This window comes from Rhinatrema bivittatum, chromosome 3 (assembly GCF_901001135.1).
Source record: "Rhinatrema bivittatum chromosome 3, aRhiBiv1.1, whole genome shotgun sequence".
Taxonomy (NCBI): domain Eukaryota; kingdom Metazoa; phylum Chordata; class Amphibia; order Gymnophiona; family Rhinatrematidae; genus Rhinatrema; species Rhinatrema bivittatum.
The window spans coordinates 580,822,559-580,843,523 of NC_042617.1; the positions used below are offsets into that span (position 1 = coordinate 580,822,559).

A 20,965-nucleotide genomic window follows, 5' to 3' on the forward strand; every position below is an offset into this window, starting at 1 on the left:
AGTGTTAGAGCTGTAGATTTACTTATTGTTCCCCTTCCAGTTATTAGTTTAAATTTGATCATGTTATGATCACTGTTGCCAAGTGGCCCTACCACCGTTACCTCTCTCACCAAATCCTGCATTCCACTAAGAATTAAATCTAAAATAGCTCCCTCTCTTGTTGGTTCCTGAATCAATTGCTCCATGAAACAATCATTTATTACATTCAGGAACTTTGTCTCTAGCAAGTCCTGATGTTACATTTACCCAGTCAATATTGGGGTAATTGAAATCGCTCATTATTATTGCACTGCCAAATTGGTTTGCTTCCCTGATTTCTCTTAGCATTTCATCATCTGTCTGACCATTTTTGTTCAGTATACTCCTATCACTATACTCTTACCCAACACACATGGGATTTCTACCCATATAGATTCTACTGAGCATTTAGTCTCTTGTATGATCTTTATCTTGTTGGACTCTATACCCTCCCGGACATAAAGTGCCACACCCCTGCCAAGTTGATCCTCCCTATCATTGCGATATAATTTGTACCCTGATATAGCACTGTCCCATTGGTTATCCTCCTTCCACCAAGTCTCTGTGATGCCAATTATGTCAATCTTATCATTTGCTGCTATACACTCTAACTCTCCTATCTTACCTCTTAGACTTCTGGCATTGGCATACAGACATTTCAAAGTGTGGTTTTTGCTTGTTTTAACAACCTGCTTTTCAGTTGTTTGGGATAATTCGGAAATCATTAGCTTTGGTGATTTTTTACATATAGGCATATGGACTATGTTTGCTTTTATTGGAACCTCTCTGTTGGGATGCCCTAACTCTCCTGTTTCATTAGTATCCTTCAAGGATACATTTCTCCAAACCATGTACTGCTGAGTAATTGTTGGCTTTCTCCCTTGTTCTAGTTTAAAAGCTGCTCTATCTCCTCTTTGAAAGTTAGTGCCAGCAGCTTGGTTCCACTCTGGTTAAGGTGGAGCCCATCCTTTCGGAAAAGTCTCCCCTTTCCCCAAACGTTTCCCCAGTTCCTTACAAAGCTGAATCCCTCTTCCCTGCACCATCGTCTCAGCCACGCATTGAAACTCTGGAGCTCTGACTGCCTCTGGGGACCTGCACGTGGAACAGGGAGCATTTCAGAGAATGCCACCCTGGAGGTGTCGGATGCTAGTTTGCCTTTTGATCTTCTCCTGGAGCAGAAGATTAGTACCTTCTTGTTCAGGGCTGTTTCAAACAGGTCTATCTTTTGTGTGCCCCACTTAAGAAAGATCTCGTTGTCAAATCCTGATCCCAGGACCACATTCGGAGTCCAGATGACAGAGTGTCTTACAGGATGTTGTCTCTGCTTTCAAAATATGTGGCTCTTAAGGTCACACAGACTGGGGAGTGGCAAAGAATTGAGACAGAAAAAAATTGGGAGGAGGAGGGGAAGGGGGTGGAAAAACAATTAAAGAGTCATATCAATATTACAAACATATGCCATGGGTTAAAGTCTCAAAAACCTGAAAAACATAACTTATCCAGCTAAAATTAGCCATATAAGTTATCCTGGTCATTCAGTGGAATGAACATACACTGAATATCCCCAAATTAAAGTTATACGGGTAAATTTACCAAGATAACTGTAAAACCTAACCAGTTATGTTTGAATATCACTAGTTAGGTTTCAAAGGTTTCCAGGTACAAGTACCCAGACATGTTTACGCTTAGTTAGCTATATTCAGAAGAACAGAACCGGTTAAGTGACTACAGAAAAATAAAAAAGCAGAGCAGACCTGGCGGCCCAATTACTCACCTAAATGAGGACAAGCTTTTGGTATAGCGACCGAATCCCCTCTCCCCACATGCCCTCCCAAAGGAAGTTTCAAAAACCCAACAGCCCCTCTACCCATTCTGCTTCCTCTCCATCAAGTCATACCTAACCCTTCTATCCCAGCCAGACCTCTCTAAACCCCTAAACATGACTGGGAGCTTTGCTCCAATAAAGCAATATTCTGACAGCAACACTGGTAGCTTAAGCAATCAGCCTTGTCAGAGCTGAACCCTAGTTCCAAGCTCCCAGTCGAATTTAGGGGGAATCCAGCTCGGGCAAAAGGGGTCAGAGGTTGATGAGGAGGCAAGAAGGGGCAGAAGAAAGGGTCAGAGGTTCTTTTGAATATAGCCGTGGTTAAACCTAAACTTATCTGGGAATACATTCCTGGATAACTTCAGACCTGCTCCTGGGGCTGGCTAGAGTTAACCCAAAAATTATTTTGGCTAACTCCAAATATCAGAATTAGCCATGTATGTGTTTCTTGACTACCTGCTCCCTGCTCTGGAACAGTACCAGCTCCTTATTTATTTGGCTAAATTTTATAACAACTTAGCTGGATAAGTGGCAATGATATTGAAATGTTGGCATCGATCGGATAAACTCACAAGTTATCTGGCTATAAATGCCTTTGAATATTGGCCTCCCAGTGTTTTGAGATACAGAAGCAATAGCAGTCAACTCTCAAAAGTGATTATTTATTTATTTATTTAAAATAATTTATATACCGGAGGTTCCTGTATAATATACATATCACCCCGGTTCACAAAGAACAGTAACTATCGCTACAAATAGCGGTTTACATAGAACAGAATAAAAGAAGTTTTACATTGAACAAAAACTAAGTAACAAGTTTTTACATTGAAGTCAGCATGTGTAAATTTCTGATTAACAAAGCCTTTAAGATTTGATTTAATAAATGCATGCAATTTTGATCTAATTTTTCTGAATTATATTTCTGTGCCTTCACAGGTAAAACAAGGAATGTGCAGAATTGAGTTGTTCAGAAAGAATCCCAAGCACAATAAGCATTTAGATTATGGAAGGCTGAAAGCAAGAAATAGCGATCCAATGATGCATCGCAATCAGTGGTTCCACTACACATTTTCCCAGCCTTAGCACAGAAGGAGGCAGCAACTGGGGAAACACAGACAAACGGTTCCTGAAATGAGCTCTATAAATCTGTATTTACTAACTTTTCACAGGGAGGGAGTTTGATTTTAATATTTATAAACAATGAAGTCTACTGGTTGACTGGCTTTTCCGGCTTTACACTTAGTGCCCCTATTCTTACAAATATACACGTCACAGATTTAGCATCAGTAAGAACATGTTAGATTGTAAGCTCTACTGAGCAGGGGCTTCTGCATGTCTTGTAGCGCTATAGAAATGTTAAGTAGTAGTAGTAGATGCTATATACAGTACCTCAAAAAACAGGATTACCCGGGGGCTTTCTTCAGTTTCTTGGAGGAAGTAATTGAATCGTTCATTAAACAAGATTTGTTCCTCCCAGTCCGGAAGCGTTGATTTAAACCGTTTGAAATCATAAGGCTGAGTCATGATAGGGAGGACATGCTCCACCTTTTCTTGCTCATAAAAAGACGAAACTGCTCGATTGCTGGAAGAAAGATATTGGTAATGTCCCCAATGTCATGTTCAATGAAGTCAAATTAAAGCTATGGCTAACCTTAAAAGTAAAAAGGCAGGACCAGATCAGTCGACTCAAGCACAGTGCCATACGCTCCCATGAAGAGGGACTTGGGTACAATAATTACACCAGGACTTTGGCCGGGAGCAGAGACCATCACGCGAGAGCCGAGACGCCGGTTCCCCACACCGGGAGCAGAGACCATCACGCGAGAGCCGAGACGCCAGCTCCCCACACCGGGAGCAGAGACCATCACGCAAGAGCCGAGACGCCGGCTCCCCACACCGGGAGCAGAGACCATCACGCGAGAGCCGAGACGCCAGCTCCCCACACCGGGAGCAGAGACCATCACGCGAGAGCCGAGACGCCGGCTCCCCACACCGGGAGCAGAGACCATCACGCGAGAGCCGAGACGCCAGCTCCCCACACCGGGAGCAGAGACCATCACGCGAGAGCCGAGACGCCGGCTCCCCACACCGGGAGCAGAGACCATCACGCGAGAGCCGAGACGCCGGTTCCCCACACCGGGAGCAGAGACCATCACGCGAGAGCCAAGACGCCGGCTCCCCACACCGGGAGCAGAGACCGTCACGCGAGAGCCGAGACGCCGGCTCCCCACACCGGGAGCAGAGACCGTCACGCGAGAGCCGAGACGCCGTCTCCCCACACCGGGAGCAGAGACCATCACGCGAGAGCCAAGACGCCGGCTCCCCACACCGGGAGCAGAGACCGTCACGCGAGAGCCGAGACGCCGGCTCCCCACACCGGGAGCAGAGACCGTCACGCGAGAGCCGAGACGCCGTCTCCCCACACTGGGAGCAGAGACCATCACGCGAGAGCCGAGACGCCGGCTCCCCACACCGGGAGCAGAGACCGTCACGCGAGAGCCGAGACGCCGGCTCCCCACACCGGGAGCAGAGACCGTCACACGAGAGCCGAGACGCCGTCTCCCCACACTGGGAGCAGAGACCGTCACGCGAGAGCCGAGACGCCGGTTCCCCACACCGGGAGCAGAGACCATCACGCGAGAGCCGAGACGCCGGCTCCCCACACCGGGAGCAGAGACCATCACGCTAGAGCCGAGACGCCGGCTCCCCACACCGGGAGCAGAGACCGTCACGCGAGAGCCGAGACGCCGGTTCCCCACACCGGGAGCAGAGACCATCACGCGAGAGCCGAGACGCCGGCTCCCCACACTGGGAGCAGAGACCATCACGCGAGAGCCGAGACGCCGGTTCCCCACACTGGGAGCAGAGACCATCACGCGAGAGCCGAGACGCCGGCTCCCCACACCGGGAGCAGAGACCGTCACGCGAGAGCCGAGACGCCGGCTCCCCACACCGGGAGCAGAGACCATCACGCGAGAGCCGAGACGCCGGCTCCCCACACCGGGAGCAGAGACCATCACGCGAGAGCCGAGACGCCGGCTCCCCACACCGGGAGCAGAGACCGTCACGCGAGAGCCGAGACGCCGGCTCCCCACACCGGGAGCAGAGACCGTCACGCGAGAGCCGAGACGCCGTCTCCCCACACCGGGAGCAGAGACCGTCACGCGAGAGCCGAGACGCCGGCTCCCCACCATCACATGAGAGCCGAGACGCCGGCTCCCCACACCGGGAGCAGAGACCATCACGCGAGAGCCGAGACGCCGGCTCCCCACACCGGGAGCAGAGACCATCACGCGAGAGCTGAGACTCCGGCTCCCCATGCCGGGAGCAGAGACCATCACGCGAGAGCCGAGGCGCCGGCTCCCCACGCCGGGAGCAGAGACCATCACGCGAGAGCCGAGACGCCGGCTCCCCACACCGGGAGCAGAGACCTTCACGCGAGAGCCGAGACGCCGGCTCCCCACACCGGGAGCAGAGACCATCACGCGAGAGCCGAGACGCCGGCTCCCCACACCGGGAGCAGAGACCATCACGCGAGAGCCGAGACGCCGGCTCCCCACACCGGGAGCAGAGACCATCACGCGAGAGCCGAGACGCCGGCTCCCCACACCGGGAGCAGAGACCATCTCGCGAGAGCCGAGATGCCGGCTCCCCACGCCGGGAGCAGAGACCATCACGCGAGAGCCGAGACGCCGGCTCCCCACACCGGGAGCAGAGACCATCACGCGAGAGCCGAGACGCCGGCTCCCCCACACGCTCCACAGTTAGCACCGAGCGGCATGGAAAACCAGCAAAAATGAAAGCGGCGGCTGAGTGAATCAAACCGCCCCGTCCAGGTGCCCGGGAGTGACGGCAGGCAAGTGCTGGTCAGCGGGTGAACTAAAAGCAAACTTCCCCACCGATCTAATTATTTAAATTTATTATTATTTGGGAGGGGGGGTTTGTATAAATTCACGGCCGCAAATAAAATCTAACCACCAGCACCTTCCGGAGGAATTACCCTTCTCCGGGGAAACAGTGACCGGCCCACCGATTAATATTTCCCCTACTCACCGGGCTGCAGCACTCACTCCAGGAAACGGCCTCAGGGCACAGCCCCGCCGTGCCTGCGCAACACACGATACCCGCTGATAAATCTACTTTTCTTTTTTTTTTAACTTTATTAAATCTTTAAAAGGTTGATCTAGTCAATAGAGGATCCCCTCAATCAAACCTGGTACCCTAAAAGCAAGAAAACTGGTGAGGATCAGGACCGCGGGTAATGTCTCTCTTTCATCTGCTGGAGTCAAACATATACTGGGGGATTGCAGGTGGCACACTGGGTTATATAGAGGGGGGGAGGGGCTTTTTTTGGTTTCTTTCTCTCTGACTCCATCTGCTGGAAGGGAGACACAACCCAGCAGTCCGGACTGATCCTGGTACGTACAGGGAAACATTATCTGAAACATGTCGTCCCGACGACTACTTAAAGGCAAAAAGTGAAGTTTTAATGAAAGAGGAATTACCTGGTCTCTTTTTTGACATATAAACCAGTTCGCTCATCAATCACATGGATTTTGACCATAGGATGTGATACCATCAGATCGGTTTTCAGCTTATCCGTTCGATGAATATTAACACCCAGTATTAATGTGTCATCAAGCACATAGCTGGTTCTGCCTGGAGTCGTTTCAAGTGAATTTTCTTCCCCAGGCGTTGCTGTATCTTCTAAATGTACAAACACAAAAAATAGATACGGTTATAAAGAAAGGCACATTTTCCAAAACTTCATATAGGGCCTGATTTTAAAAAGCATTTACAGGCTTAAAACTGCATTTTTTCATGGGTAAATGCACTTTACTCATGAGGTTTTGAAAATTGCTACAATATATGCCATTGAATTATGCACAGGATTCACTTGTGTTAAGTGCACTTTACATGGATAAATGGGTCTACGATAATGTTACATTTACATGCGTAACTACTTTTGAAAATTACCCCCATAGCAAGAATGAGATAAGTACCTCATTCCTATTGTAAACCTAATAAACAAAATGAAAAATGCTTTAAACGTTTCACATTTCTTCCAATAATTCACAGGCCTTTTTAATAGGTTGACTAGGGAATCATACTGAGGAGAAAGCTAGATGTGATTTATTTAGATTTAATAAGGCCTTTTACGCTATTCCTCTGAGAAACCCCAAGCAAGCTGAGTAGCCTGGGGGTGAGTCCAAAGCCGGTAAACTGGGTTAGAAACCACTTGAGTGGCAGGCAGAGGGTGGTGGCAAAGAACGCCCTCTCCAAGAACAGCAGGGAAATCAGCAGAGACCAGCTGTTTTGCAGAGGAAACCAAAATCTGCAGAGTTAACAGTCCAGTGGAGAGCAGGGAAAATCAGAAGAGATTTTAAATAGCTAAAACTTCATACAAAACTACAGTCCTACACTTGTGATACAGAAGCTCACAGCAGCAGCTCTCAACAGCAGCAAAATGGAAACGGCTCCCTTCCGAAAGCCTTTCGTGGCCAGCAGGCCTTCATATTTACATCCGGCTCCTGAACATATTGCCACAGACGAGAACAGAGCAGCTCATGAACAGGAGGAACAGTAACGGACCTGTATTACGTATGGAGAGACAGAAAGTGGCTATCAGGAGCAGAAATCAGAGATCAGAAACGTTATTCTGTTAAAAGGAGGATCATATCTGATCCACTGCGAAGGTCAGGGAGTATAAGTAATGCTAAATAAAAATATTAATATTTTACCTGCTTTAAGGTCTGATCATAATTTCTTTTTAAGTTGAAGAAAGGTTTCTCATGTCAGTCTAATTTTCAGGTGGGAGAAAAACCTGTGGGGGTTATAGATCCCCGAGACATTTAAGAGTGAATGGCTGAGGTCTTTTGGGAATCTGACTTTGGTAAAGATTCAACCATTCACTATCTTCTGTAACTCGGATATTAACCCTCACAAGGTACATGCAGTGTTTTCGTATTAAGCCTAGGGGGCGCTTGGTTTAAGAGATTTGATTTCAAAGGAACAACCGATGTGACGGGGAGAACATAAATGGTGCAAGTCTCTTTTCTGTTAGGAATCCATCTTTTTTTCCATCCTTGCATTATGAATAGACAGTCTTTGGTTCTTAAAATATTTTTTTTCCTAAGAAGCTGGAACCTAAAACATTTTTGAACCATCCACAGGAGTTATTTGGTGCTGTTCACAAGTTGTTAGCTAAACCAGCTCCTTTTCTGTTGTCTGATCATTTTAGTCCCCATACAGCGTATAAAATCCTTAACTTGTAACGGGGTGGCTCAAATGGGCCTTTTGAGTGAGGAGGGGCAGCCGACTAATCGTACTGGGGGGCTCATGTTGAGCTGTGGTAAGACTGGGGAATCCCTGGGATCATTTCGAGGGGGACGTGGAGCGGGAGTGTGAGGATACTGAAGTGGTAGGTTTATTTGTGGTCTTGGAGAACCATAGTTGTTCCTTCGATCCTTGTCCTTTCACTGTATTATATCACCTGCAAGATGATTTTAAGGGACTTTTGACGAAATTAATACATTTGTTAATGCCCGAGGGCCATGCACCTCTCTTTGAAAGAGGTGGTAATCTGTCCAGTGCTAAAGAGAGGAGGCTCTCCACTGCAATCTCCAAAATGCTTCCAAAGAATGGAGTCAAACTTTACTAACTCTGGATCACTGGGAACGAAAATGATGCTTAAAATTGTTGATTGGCTTTAGTTTTCAAGATATGGTATTGGGTCAGTATATACGACCTCCGACTTGGGAATTGCAGAGGATAAGTGAATTAATAAGGGTAAGGATCTCAGATTAAACCAGAAATGACTAATATACATCTTTGACTCAATCTCTGAATAAATCTCTGACTGGGTTTGGATAGGATGGTGTGAAAAGCTTTCCTGTTAGTGGTAACAAATTTCCTGAGAAACAACAAGGCAGATAACTACAAGGAGTTGGTGGAAAATCTCCTCAAGGCATACAAAAGCCTTGGCTGCAGCAGCTCACTAGAGATACATTTTTTGCGCACTCATCTAGATTTGTTTCCACCAAACTGCAGAGCAGTGAGAGATGAGCATGGCGAGGGATTTCTCCAGGACATTGCACCAATGGAAAAATGGTGTCAGGGCAAATGGAGCCATCAATGCTTGCAGACTATTGCTGGACAGTGACAAGAGATGTTCCATTTAATGGATACAAGAGACGAGCCAGGAAGAGTCGGGTAGCCACTGAATAAGGACTAAATTATGTACATATATATACATTTTATAATAAATTTTATTTCTATACTCCTTTTGCTGATTTAATTTTTAAAGACTTACATAAACAGGACAGGTGAAATATTATGCAACCATAAATACACAAAAGGACCTAAGTTTACAATTTATGATTAAAACTCCTCTATCAACACAGTATCTACACAACAGACAGTTGCCTTCGCCCGCTCTCCCGTGAACTTTACTGAATCGGCCCGTTTGTGAATTGCTATAATTTGAATTCACTAACAAAGAATAAAAAAAATATATTTTTTTTTTCCTGCTACGATTTACAAAACACAGTGCCCTTACTCATTAAAAACTGAATATACATTTCAGGGGGGGGGAAATAAAATCTCTGTAAAAAGAAATTTTGTAACTCCAACCTTTTTTGGGTCTCTTTTTTACTTTCTTTACTTTACTTTTCGGCTGCTCCACCGTTTCTTCAGTTTTTGGTTCCTCGGCGTTTTTTCCATCCTCTTGAACACGGTCCAAGGAAAGCCCCCGGTCTGCTGACTTCTGTTTGGGGATTGTGTGTTCTTCCGCTGGTTCACTCTGCAGCTCAGAGATGGACATGGCACTGCAGTACGACACACAGTGCTATTAGTGACCATACATCTCACACTTCATAACAGCATTACTGAACTGAAAGAAACGCTAAAAACCTCGCTCGCTATCAGATATCAGACAGATACATTCCAAGGGCTGTCTTACCCTGTTCAGGTTTCTAGTGATATGTTACAAACTACTCAAACAGTAATGAAAAGATTCCAGTGAAATCATAGCTGCAAGCTCAGTTTTTGTCTCTTATGATCAAAGGTTATAATTAGATCATTTACATTTAATAAGAGAACTAACATGAAGTAAAGCATAGCAAGAAAATTATGGATTACTAAAAGTATACATATAATGCACGTGTCTCCTCAATTTAAATTGCAGAACCATAAGATAAACTTAGCTCTGCCTGAATACACATTTAGAGTTCTTAAACCTATTGGCTGCTTGCTATGGGAAAATTCGGCTGCATGTTAAGATATTTCTTTCAAAACGACTCCAGTGTTAAAAAGCAACATCCATGAGGCAAACTGACACAAAACGATTTATGCTCTTACACCTTTAACTTCGTCCACCTCCGATTTTCAGTGGGTGCCATTAACTAGCAATTAAATGTTGCTTCAAGAGCCTCTTTAAGAGAGAAGTTAAAAAGACGGACAGAGGGACAACCAGAAATTTAGTCCCAAAAAAAAAAAAAAACAAAAACCCTCCTTATTTGTATTCCCGGTCTAACACTGGGAATCTAACACTACAGGTTATTATGTAAAATCTCTCTACAAAAAGTACTGAACAAAACAATAATAAAACTGAAAAGCAGCGCAGCACTTCCCATTCTTACAAAGCAAAGGCTGTAGGCCTCTTTGCAGCAAAATGTTCCCCAAGGCGTAGGAGGCTTCTCCCTATTAGATAGCTGTGGCTGCATTACAAGTTTCTTCATAAACACTCACAAGTCTTCCTTCTTTCCTCAGGGAACCCACGTGTACGGATTCTCAGAGCCAAAGCACGCATGTAACATTAGATTTCAAATCTGCTGTACCTGCAGTCACTTACGCCTGGCACGGTCTGCGTAAAGATTTCAAAATGCCACCTAGGCGCCTACTCTCCAAACCTAACCTGAAAGCAGCCCCCCCAGGAACACCTCCCCTCAATACGTCAAGACAAAGGCCACACACATTTAGCCACATTGACAACCCATTCACAGGAATAAAATGCTTTTTCACCCCCGTAAACTGCTTTTATAAACTGACCTCCCCGGGGTTTTCCCACATAGCAGCTCAGCTTCTCATCACTGATTTAAGAAACAACCTCAGCTTAGTGCAAACCGATTCCTTGAGAAAACCCCATGCTGAACAAGCCCTCTCTGGCTGCTGGGGAAGAGCAGAGCCCTGGCATCCGTCAGCAAAGGCCGACAGAAAACTAACGGGAGGGGACCTCCTTTCATTTATTTGGATTTATAGGCCACTATTTCATTGGCACTTCCAAGCGGATTATGTTCAGGTAGTGTAGGTTGTTTCCCTGACCCCAGAGGGCTTCCCAGGGGATATCACGCGCTCTCGTTTCTGCGCACCCCAAGGCCTTGCTGAGCACCCCGACCTTTGAGCACCTCTAGTTTAATATATTCAATTGCAGTTTGCCACAGCACCTTGTTTCAGCCTCTGTTGCCAGCGGTATTTCTTTCTTCTTGGCCTTCTTCCTGCTCGCTTCGTTGTTCAGCGGGACTCTCTGGCTTTGAGCACTCGATGTGAGCTCAGCCATCTGCTCCTTCAGTTTCTTTTTTATTTTTTCTCTGATGGCCGTCACCTCTTCTTCAGACACCCGGAGCTCACAGGCATGGATCAGCTGCTCCTCCTCCTGATCTCCGGCCAGCGTTTGCTCACTTTTTAAGGCACTTCTGGCCCTCCTCTTTTTGTCCCTCTGCTGCTGAGGGTCATCTTGGTCTGCTTTCACCCTCTGGATCTCATCGGCCTCCCCTGTCAAGGCTGGAAATGCCGTTTCTTCCTCCATCACTGCTTTCTGTTTCTTCTTGGCGGCCTTTCCTTGCTTGTTTCCTTCACTTTTCACATCATTGTTCACTTTTTCGGCCACAGCAGCTCGGTCTCTCAGCTTGTTTTTCGTGAACCTGGGGCTTGCCTCTGGGTGGTAAGTGTTGTTTATGATTGCTTCATCGTTTTCTGTTTCTTTCACAAGATCGAGCTGATTCCTGAGTGTTTCAAGCTATGGAAAAAAAAAGAGAAAATCCCTCACACACCATTTTAAAAGAATATCATATAGTAAACAAAAACTAAAGCAATATATTAAAAAAAAAAAAACCAAACAAGTATCACAGCTTTTCCATACTTTGGGGGGTAGGAAAAGTGGGATTCAACTTGACAAACCGTTATGGAGTAATATCAAATACGGGGTGACGGAGCCATCCTGGCTTCCACTACTTCCAGAAGATCCTGTTTACCGTCTCTTTATCTGGCGAGCACTAGGCTAGTCCAACAGATTTTGATTTAGCTGCCCTGGCCAGTTAAAGTAGCTTTTAATATCATCCTGTAAAACACCAGATTACACACGTCCGAGCGACGTGGCTGGATCCTGTTCCTCCATTTCTTCAAGTAATACCTGACTAATGAATTGTGCACCCCGGTTACCAGGACAATTTTGTTGGTCACCTGATTTACGGAAGCTGAGAGAGCGTTCATGACAGCTCTCACCTGCAGGATGTCGAAAGATGGGACATCTCTCATGTCCCATGGGTGTGAAGCTCTGCCACGAGGGGCATTAGAATGAGCCCATGTTTGCTCCCATTACTCACAATTTAATAAGGATTTTAGCATAAAAACTATGCTCCCAAATTAGTACTTGTCCATGTGAATCCCATGTTAATGAAGCCATTGGCTATTACTTCCCAATGCAGGGAGCTTGTTAAGGCCTTGAAGGCTTAACTCAAGATTTTCTTAACACTGGTAATTTAACAGTACTCCAGGAGTTAAACTAACGCTAGCGTCAAAATTTGAGCTATGGTGCTGTGGAAGCCCTGGACTTGGGTTTCCCGGGGTGAACCATCGCACCTGGGGTCTGGGACCACATAGACACAGCACCATAGACTAACAGTAGCCTTTGCTGTGATCCAAGAGTAACATTTCCAAGCCTAAGGATGGTGCACCAAGTCCATGACCCCAAGCCCGAGACCCTCCAGGGACCTCCAAGCCAGACAGCTGCACACATGTAACCATACAAAGAAATGCTGTAAGCTGTTTGGGGAAAGAACTTATATATCATAGCACAATTTGCGCTATTGGGCAGCACTCGCTGTATGGACGGCTGTTATCACCATCGCCTCGTGCTCTCTCATATTTACCTAGGACCTGGAAGAACAGCAGAGCTGCTGGCCAGGCAGGAGCTGCCTAACAGCAACGCAATGGGGGGGGGGGGGGGGGGGAACGGGACGGAGGGCCTTACGCAATGAACCGGGGAAGCATGAGGAGACAGCTAAAGACAGTTGTGCACGCAGTGTGCATCGTAGGGTGGGGATCACTGTGCTACTATTAAGTACCTGCCTCAAAGAGTACATACACCAATTCTGTGCACCATGGTGAGAACCTCAAAGAGCCAGCTGGGAATGCATTAGGAACGTGTGGTTTGTTTTATTTCACTTTTCTTTAATACGCACAAGTTTGTGTGTGTGTGTGTGTGTGTGCACTAAACCTAATATACACACATGCAAAATGATTATCAGGGCACAGCAACAGATTTCATTACAGGTTTTTCCATAAATCTCTTTACAAGATAAAATTCACTCATTGACTAAAGCCACAGTCTGATTGAAAACATTTTTTTAATCCTTAAGTTACGAGCTGCCTTTAAGTGACTTTGTAGAGAAGAATTAAACTAAAACAAAGGCAAAATTAAAGCAGAAACACCACCACATGGTTGAAAGTGTGAGCCTCTGGCCTCGGCAGTCCAAGGCACGGCAATACCATGGACGTCCTGCTAGCCCCAAGCAAACATGGGAGACTGAGAAGGGGAGGCGATGAAGGGAGAACGTCAATAAGGGAATTTGAGGGGTTAGGAGAGAGTGCCAGAGGAAAGCGAGGGCCAGGAATAGGAGAGAGAATGAGGAGACTGGAGAGGGGGGATCAGTGGAGCAGAGCGTGAGGGAGAGAAAGGCTCAGAAGAAAATGGAATTTCCCTCTCCTGATCACAGATCCCCCCCCCCCTCTTTCTCCCTCTGCTCCCAGATTCTCCCGCCCCTCTCCTCCCCCTCTGCCCCACAGTTCTATCCATCCCCTTCTCTCTGATCCCCGCACCAGTCACTAACTTCCCACACCTGCACATTTAACTCGACACAAGAAACATCAAAAAAAGAAATTAAAACATAAAATTAGCATTTGATGTACAAATCCATTCAAACATATGCAAATGTGCCACCTAATTGAAAGAGAATCCATTCTTGGGCTGCGGCAGGAAACTGGGAGCTCTGTCTTAAGTCTGTTCCAGATAGAAAAGAGCCAGAACCTCTGCCCCAAAGCAGCACAGGGGTAACTTTCAAAAGGATTTCGGCCTGTAAATGCACTTGTGTGTGTGTGTGTAAGGGGCTTTTTAAACTTGCTAGGATACATGCTCCTTTTACACATGCAAATCCTTTTGAAAGTTACCCCCAAAGTGTAAAACAATAAGTCTGGGAAGATAAAAACTTACCCACGGGAGACCTGGCACTCACAACCTGTCCCACACTGTCTCTCCTAGAGTTTACAAGCAGCAAACACTAGCTGGTAATGTTTTATAACAGACACATGATGTCACAGAGGTACTGCATCAGCAAGATTATTCCTTCATCAGTGAGATCAGCTTGCACAAGACATTTCAGAGCAGTTACAGCACAGTACCGATAGCAAACTCACACTGAAAAATCAAGCACAGAACATAAGACCCTTTGTCTGACCCAGGCTTGCCATACTGGGTCAGACCAGAGCTCCATCAAGCCCAGTATCCTGTTTCCAACAGTGGCCAAGCCAGGTCACAAGTACCTGGCAGGATCCCATGGGGTAGATTCCAAGCTGCTTATCCCAAGAATAAGCAGTGGATTTCTGCAACACTCCCTTAATAATTGTGAATGGACTTTTCCTCCAGGATCTTGTCCAAACTATTTTAAACGCAGCTATACTAATAGTTTTCACCACATCCTCTGGCAAGGAATTCCAGAGTTTAATTATGCATCAAGTAGAAAAATATTTTTTCTTAATAGTTTTAAATTACCCAGAAACTTCATTGTGTGTCCCCTGGTCTTTGTACTGTTCAAAAGAGTAAAACAACTGATTAACATTTACTCCTTCCATTCCACTCATTATTTTATAGACCTCTATCACATGTCCCCTCAGCCATCTCTTCTCCAAGCTGAACAGCCCTAACCTCTTTAGCCTTTCCTCATGGGGGAGCTGTTCCATCCCCTTTATCATCTTCATCGCCCTTCTCTGTACCTTTTCTAATTTTGCTATATCTTTCTTGAGATGATCTATTCTTTGGGATCCTTCCAGGTATCTGTGATTTGGACTGGTCACTATCAGACAGGATGCTGGGCTCAATGGACCTGTGATCAGACCCAGTACGCCATTTCTTCTCTGCATGAGGCAACAAGATATATTAAACTTGTATGGACTTGATAACCAAGTGAATTTACTCACCACAATCTGTTCCTGATGGGAGCTACTTTTCTTTGATTTCTTTTTTTCGGCTGGTCGACCAGCATAGCTCCTGTAAACTTCTTCAAAGCGAGCCTTTGTTTTTGCTTTCGCCTCACTCTCTCCTGTAAGAGAAAGAACATTTTTCTATGCCAGCAATCAGCCTAGCGTATCCAAATCCAAAGTGGTTATGCTCCTCTGGCCTTCAGGAGCATGCAAGTGGCCAAGTTAATGACAGCCTACAGGGGCAGAGAGAGAGACGTGGTCATGGGTACGGATTCACTTTGAGCTATACCAAAAGTGGTTCTTGCACCAGACCGCTTTGGTTAAAGCCAACCGGGTGCTCCTTTCAGCTTAAATTCCATATATGCTGCAGGTGTCAGACACATCTCTGTTCTCTGTGAAACCAGCACATGCAGGCACACGCAGCCCACATTAAGAAAAGGAACATAGAATGGGCTTTCCAAGAACACAGTGCATACACCATGCTGCAAGAAAGAACGTTTTTGTGCACACAGCCTACAAAAAACTGAAGAAACGTTGCACAGGGCTTTCAATGATGTCAAAGTGTTTATGAGAACTACAGCAACTTCTGTGTGTCAATCAACCCGTAAAAAATATTTTGGTGAAAATTCATGTCAAGGCGATTTAGATGACAATTTTCAAAGTGATTTACCCAGATAAATGGATATCTGAAAATGGCCCTTACTCAAATATATGTGGGGCTCCACAGCGTGCAGACTTTTACCCAAACCGAGGGGATCTGAAATGTAATGCATGCCATTCTCCTGCAGAAATCTGCTTGCAGAACAGCAGGTGCTAAGTCCACAAATTCCTTGTACCCCAGGCAGTTTTCAAAAGGAAAGTGCATACCTTCACCCTTTGAAAACTGTCCCCAAAACGTGTCTTGAATCAGCTTTTAAGAAATACAGTAGGCGGGACTATCACATCCTGAGCTATCCTGCATGTCTGCCAAAAATGTGTTTGCTTGAGCAGATATGCAAGCTCCTAATGTTGCCACTCTATGACCATTAAGACAGCAGCTAAGAGGCTTACAAGACAGCAGTTCTTTAAAAATAAACTGGTGTCCATTCACTATATGCCCTGATGCAGCGAGCAGTTCATTCACAAAGAATGAGAAATTACTACTTACCTGATAATTTAATTTTCCTTAATATAGACAGATGGGGTCAGAACCAGTGGGTTATGCACCTCTAACAGCAGATGGAGATATAGCAAACTGACGCCACAGTATATACGCCCCTGCAGTGACATCAGCCTGCCAATATTCTCTTCAAAAGCAACTGTGGACAGATCAAGATGGCCGACGTATAGCGTAAGCACAAACAGAGAGAATATAGACCCCCTACTCTTTACACAATACACACATACATAGGCGATCCAATAGTATTAGTCTATGAATTTTTAATACATCAATTAATCAATGAACATCATTTTCCAAAACATATTTGTGAATATATTTCAAACATGTATTAATAGAAATACATAGAGCACACGCAAACACTCTCTCTCTGTAGGATTTCCTGTAATTTGCCTTTTTCCTCAAATTTGATCTTCTTCGATCCGAGACTGCTACATACAAAAAGAAAGGCAAAAGGTGAGAGATTCTATTACCTCTACGCCGATTCTGGATGCCAGACAACCCCGGATTGAGACGCTGTTTGCGGAACCCATACAGGCAATACCGGTGGGAGGAGCCGCAGGAAACTACGACGAGGAGCAGACGACGAGTGTCCAAGCCGAAGAGACATCCCTTAGCCCCGGTGCGCCGTTGGCCCCAAACCCGCCGTTTAAAATCTCTGATATTGTGGATGATGATACCAGGTGGAGGAACAAACTGCTTCAGCAAGAGGTTTTGCCCCGAGAAGGGACAGTGAGATACCGATTCCTTCGGAAGGTTCCACGGGCCCCTCGGTGGAGGACCAGCTTTTACCACGACGGCAATGGTAACCCTATGGAAGTAGGAAAAGGAGATCCAGAGGGACATGTAATCTGAAACCCTCCTTTAGTCAGACCTCAAACCGTTACTTTAGATACTATTTGGACTGTTCTGGTATCAATGGAAAAAGCAAATCAATTCATTGACAATTATGTTGAAAGAGAGCACTCAGAGCACAGAATTTGGAAATTAAAGTTATTTCTATAGATTCCTCAATGAAAGAAATGGATATGACAATTACAAGAGTTGAAGCGGTCCAGAGTAATCTTATAAAATCTGAGTCTCTTTATTCGAATAAAATAGAGAGTATAGAGAACGCGATGAGAAGACCAAATCTAAGGAAATTGAATTTTCCAAAGTTGAAATTGGTTCCTCCAAGAGATTTATTTAAAAGCTATTTGGTGAATATACTGAAATTTCCAGAACAAGCCATACCTGCAATTTCTAGAATATATTACCTTCCAGCATTGAAAGAAGTGAAAAGTGAGCAGCAATTACAAGAATCATCTGCGTCTCTGAATTTACCAGACGTTTTGGATTGAACACAAGAGACGGTAATTGAATCAACAGCCACTCTCTTGGTCTCTTTCGTATTTATCTCAGAAAGGAACTCTGTGCTGAGAATATATTTTCGTAACCAGACCCATTGCTTTCACGGGCAGAAAATCTGGATGTTCCCGGATATCACGAGAAATACCCAGGAGCAAAGAAAAAAGTTCCTTTCGATGAAAAGTGAAGTAATATCCAGAGGGGCTAACTTTAACCTTCGTTATCTGAGAAAATGCCTGTTAATGTATCAAAATACTAAATACATATTTACTGATCCTACCCAACTTCATACATATCTGGACTCACATTCCTAAAAATATATTCCATGGGGGCACGGCATTTGAAATGGTAAATGTATGGGGTAAACACTATACTGCAATTATGTATTGACATATGGTTTAATCTTTTCTTGACTGCTCCTGTACATTTTGATCTCCCCAATATTTCTTATAATATTAGATATGCTTTGTATAAATTCAGATTTATGTTTCCAACTGGTACTGAATTATGTTTACTGTATCTAATTTTTCTCTGAACAGTTATGTTCTGTTTAAGTGTGAAAATTCAATAAAAATTAAATTAAAAAAAATAAATAAAAGCTACTGTGGACAGACTAGAAAAATTTGATTAAAAACAGATAACCATGTCAATACTCAGCCAACATGAAACACTGAGTTCAGACAAGAAATACATTAATCATAGTCTAGGGATTGGAGTAACACTTACCAGTAACCCCTGGAATACGTAGCCACACAGGAAGACTTACAGCAACCAAGGGCGGGAAGCTGATCCCATCTGTCTATATTAAGAAAAAGGAAATTATCAGGTAAGTATTTCTCATTTCCTAGCATCTAGACAGATGGGTTCAGGACCAGTGGAATGTACCAAAGCTACTCCCAAATAGAGCAGGAAGCTGCACACGGTCCAGTCAACACTGCACGTGCAAAGGCTGCATCCTCTAGGGCCTGCACATCTGAACGTTAATATCTGGAAAAGTTGTGTAAGGAGAACCAAGTCACAGCTCAGCAAATGTCAATGGGAGACAACAATCTAACCTCCGCCCAGGACACTGCCTGTGCCCTAGTGGAATGAGCCCTAACCTAAGTGGGCAACAGCTTTTCAGCGACCACATATGCTGTTGTGACTACCTCCTTAATCCAGCGGGCTATTGTAGCTCGCGATGCCGATTCACCCTGTTTACTTTCACCATGGAGAACAAATAGGCGATTCATCTTCCTGAGAGGTTTAGAAACCTCCAAATACCTCAAGATATGCCTCTTGACCTCCAAGGGCCATAACTGGCGATATTCCTCTGCATCTCTTTCCCTGTCCAGAGACGGCAGGGAAATAAACTAATTCAAGTGAAAATCCAAGACCACTTTTGGCAAAAATGAAGGAACAGTACGCAGCTGTATCGCCCCAGAGTTATCCGCAGAAGTGGTTCCCGGCAAGCAAGGCCTGCAGTTTGAAAATCCTACGTGCCGAAAAAATTGCCACAAGAAATACAGTTTTCAAGGTCAGCAAACTCAAAGATAGGCTACGCATTGGTTGAAAAGTAGGGCCCACAAAAAAAATGCAAAGCTAGATTAAGACTCCACAAAGGCACCGGCAACCACAAGGGGGGGGGGGGGAGAGAAATGTGAAGAAGCTTCACTCCTTTTAAGAAACATGCCACATCTGGATGAAACAACCAGGGTCGACCATTCTCTTGACCTCAAACAGGCAACAGCCGCCACCTGTACCTTTAAATAATTAAGGGCCAATCCTTTACTCAATCCAAAAAATCCGAAATGAGCGGGATCATAAATGAACAAGGCATAACCCTTCATCTTCATACCAAGCCTCAAAACACTCACCAGACCCGCACACAGGCTAAAGAAGTGGAGAATATTCTCGCTCATAGCAAGGTGGCAATCACCGCAGCAGAATATCCATGCTTCAGCAACCAAGCCCTCTCAAGGGCCATACCAAAAGACAAAATAGAGTTGGATCTTCATGAAGAACCAGACCCTGCCAAAGCAGATTCCTGTGAACTGGAAACCAGAGAGGAGAGTCCTCAAGGAGCCTTCACAAATCTGCATACCACGGTCTCCTGGGTCAATCTGGTGCCACCAGAAGCACCATCCTCGTGTGACTCTCGATCCTCCCAATCATTCTGCCTGACACTGGCCACAGAGAAAAGGCAATAGATGCCTGTAGTCTAAAATTAAATCCTTTATTGAAGTGGAGACACAAAGGTAGCCCGACTCTGGCCGAGTTTCGCCGTTTTCAAAACGGCTGCCTCAGGGGCTTATATCAATCTTCTTAAGTTCATTGGTTGTGTACAACTTAAGGATAAAAGATGATCATATAGGGCAATGTATGATCTCTTATTTTGTTCCGTCTTGAATCGTTCGCAAACATCGATCTCCACTTGTGAAGTCAAAGGATTTAATTTTAGACTACAGGCATCTATTTTCTTCTTTTCATCCTGACGGCTATTATAGATCGCCTTCCTTTGTGCTTTTTGGGTCCACAGAGAAAAGGCATACAGTAGCTTGCCCTCCAGCCACTCCTACATGACTGCATCGATGCCAAAGGATTTTTGATCTCTCCTGCAACTGAAGAAGCGAGGAACCTTCGTATTTCAAGAAGTCGTCAGCTGGTCCAGAAAGAAAAGGCCCCAGCAATCCACTACGAGCTGAACACATCATTTGACAACTCCCATTCTCCTGGATCCAGACTCTGTCCACTGAGAAAATCAGCTCTTAAGATCTCCTGAAGATTAACTTACACCCATTCCATAAGTTGAGCTATTTCCTGCGACACTTGTTGGCTCTTGGTTCCTCCCTACTGACTAATGTAAGCCACTATCATTGCATCGTCCAACCTTATCCAGACTGCTCACCCCTGCAGTCGGTTGCCAAATCGCAAGCATGCCAACCGGACAGCATGGGCTTCTAACTGAATGATGCTTTCAGAGAGACTCTTCTGTACTCCAGCGCCCTTGAGCTGTCAGCTCCTGACAGTGAGCTCCACAACCCTCTAGGCTCGCATCTGTTATAAGTACTAGCCCATCCGGTGATCTTAGAGAAGCCCCCTTTCTAAGATGATCCGCTTACAACCACCACTGCAGGTGTATGCAGACCTCTATTGGTAGGTGGAGC

The 20,965-nt window shown here is 45.3% G+C and overlaps 1 protein-coding gene across 1 annotated transcript in view; it reads right to left on the bottom strand.

Moving 5' to 3' along the window:
• The window catches only part of AHI1 (Abelson helper integration site 1), a 559,431-nt gene that overhangs the window by 518,324 nt on the left and 20,142 nt on the right, over window positions 1-20,965 (bottom strand). The window contains 5 exon segments of the mRNA XM_029596614.1: window positions 3,233-3,425; window positions 6,349-6,550; window positions 9,476-9,669; window positions 11,287-11,858; window positions 15,314-15,435. Of these exon segments, the coding sequence (XP_029452474.1) occupies window positions 3,233-3,425; window positions 6,349-6,550; window positions 9,476-9,669; window positions 11,287-11,858; window positions 15,314-15,435 (1,283 nt within the window).